This window comes from Cynara cardunculus, assembly GCF_001531365.2.
Source record: "Cynara cardunculus var. scolymus isolate 2C chromosome LG 5, CcrdV1, whole genome shotgun sequence".
Taxonomy (NCBI): Eukaryota; Viridiplantae; Streptophyta; class Magnoliopsida; order Asterales; family Asteraceae; genus Cynara; species Cynara cardunculus.
This window is the reverse complement of record NC_037532.1, coordinates 16,095,933-16,098,341: the sequence shown is the minus strand read 5'-3', so window position 1 is coordinate 16,098,341 and position 2,409 is coordinate 16,095,933. Positions and strand designations below refer to the sequence as shown.

At 34.7% G+C, this 2,409-nt stretch overlaps 1 protein-coding gene across 1 annotated transcript; it reads left to right on the top strand.

Moving 5' to 3' along the window:
* The first annotated feature begins 820 nt into the window (after nt 1-820).
* LOC112512637 (geranylgeranyl pyrophosphate synthase 7, chloroplastic-like) lies at nt 821-1,909 on the top strand. The gene has a single exon (XM_025118700.1). The coding sequence runs from the start codon at nt 821-823 to the stop codon at nt 1,907-1,909; it is 1,089 nt and encodes a 362-aa protein (XP_024974468.1).
* The last annotated feature ends 500 nt before the right edge of the window (nt 1,910-2,409 follow it).

Here is a 2,409-nt window from a genome sequence, read left to right as displayed (position 1 = left end):
TTGAACTATTTAAAACTAACCGATAGAAGCATTATTAAATTAATACAGATTAAATGTTAAGCACTAATTATAATCCATAAGCTTTGGATGTTTTTATTCAATAAAAAGTTGTATTAAATCTTTATATTTAGTTTACATTTGCCTAGGCATAGGCATGTACACAACAAATTTAAATACATATTTATACTATATTATAAAGTATTTGTAAAAACTTTTAAAAACCATTTTTTATGCATAAAGTACTCTTATTGATGTATATATATTACTTAAAATTCAATATTACAAGTATATTGTACGTAAGTACAACTTATTAAAGTTGTACTTTTGAATTTTTATAACTAACTGCAAATAAACATAATCAAATATATGATAAACATCTCATTTTAGATATAAAAAATTAAAATATAATTTAAATAAACATTGAGTTCTAACAGAATACTTAATTATCAATCTTATAAAAATTATATTATTAAAAAAATTACTTTCTTTATACACAAAAAACGAGATCTTAAATAGTTCATTTAATATAAGTCGAAATATATATTTTTTTAAATTTATATTTAATTCAAAAATAAAAATATTATCGTTTTCTAAAAATTACATAAAACCGTATTATATCTATAAAGAACATGAATAAAATAAAACATTAAAATCAAGATATATTTCATTGTATTATACGATTACCTTTCTTAAAAAACGCATATTTTCAAGAAATAGAGCAACCCAAAAAAAACAAAACAGCATCTTCATAGCTTTTCCTTATAACTACTCATATCCATCAAAGCATTCACAATAAAATTAAAACCTATTACACTTACAAATGACTCTTCTTTCTTTCCTTTCCATTAAGGATAACTCATTATACCTTCAAAACATCTTCACCAATCTCCCCAAAAATTCTACCAAATGTCCAAGAAGAACTTGCCTTCCTCTAAGAATTCATGCCTCTTCGTCTCCTCCCCAAATCATACTCCAACAATTACTGCCCGAAAGCAATTTGGTCCGATTCGCACCCCTAAAAGCGTTCAATTTCAATACCTATATGACCGAAAAGGCAAAGATCGTTAACAAAGCATTGGAAGAAGCCGTGCCGTTGCAAGAACCGTTGAAAATACATGAAGCAATGAGGTATTCGTTGCTTGCCGGAGGGAAACGAGTTCGACCTGTTCTATGCCTAGCGTCGTGTGAGCTTGTTGGCGGGATGGAGGTTTGTGCCATGGCAATGGCATCCGCCGTCGAAATGGTCCACACCATGTCACTCATTCATGATGATCTTCCATGCATGGATAATGATGATTTGAGAAGAGGCAAACCCACGAACCACAAGGTGTATGGCGAGGAGACTGCGGTCCTAGCGGGTGATGCGTTACTTTCGCTAGCATTTGAGCATTTGGCGACTCGAACCGTAGGGGTGGGACCAGGGAGAGTGGTTCAGGCCATAGGGGAGTTAGGGTCGGCGGTGGGTTCTTTAGGGCTCGTAGCAGGTCAGATAGTTGATCTTTGTAGTGAAGGAAAGAAAGATGTTGATTTGAGTCAGTTAGAGTACATTCACATTCACAAGACAGCAAAGCTGCTGGAGGCCGCGGTGGTCGGTGGGGCGGTGTTGGGTGGTGGGAACTCCGGCGAGGTGGAGAGGGTGAGGAAATACGCAAGGTGTATTGGGTTGTTGTTTCAGGTGGTGGATGATATACTTGACGTGACGAAGTCGTCGGAGGAACTGGGGAAGACGGCCGGAAAGGATCTGTTGAGGGATAAAGCGACGTATCCGAAGCTGATGGGGTTGGAAAGGGCGAAGGAGTTCGCCGGAGAATTGCTCGGAAATGCGGTGGATGAGCTTGCTTATTTTGATGCCGGCAAGGCGGCACCTTTATACCATTTAGCACATTATATTGCATACAGACAAAATTAAACAAGGTGTGAAAACAAATACAAATCATATGTAACTAAATTCGATGGGTTCTTTTTACATCAATCAACTCCTGTATCATCATTATTTTCAAGGACGGAATTTGGTATGAGCTAAAAAGGGAAAAGATTTAGGGTTCTTAAGAATGAATCCGCTTTTTAAGTGATGTATGCTCGGTTAAATTGACAAAAAATGGTTGTGCCGGTTGAATATAATAAAACAAGTCGATTTCCCGGTAAACTTTACTAAGTACGAGCTTATTCGAATTTATTCAAAGAGCTCAAAGTCAAATCAAGTATAGCTTTACCCAACCAACTCAATCAACCCATAACCCAATTTGAAACAACCCGATGTCTAATCGAGTTGTAAAATTGTCAAACAATAGATATTGGGTTGATATTATTTGAACTCAACCCAACCTCATATCCTTTTATTTTTTAGATTTAATATGATTGTTGAATTTCTATTAATATATATATATATATATATATATATATATATAT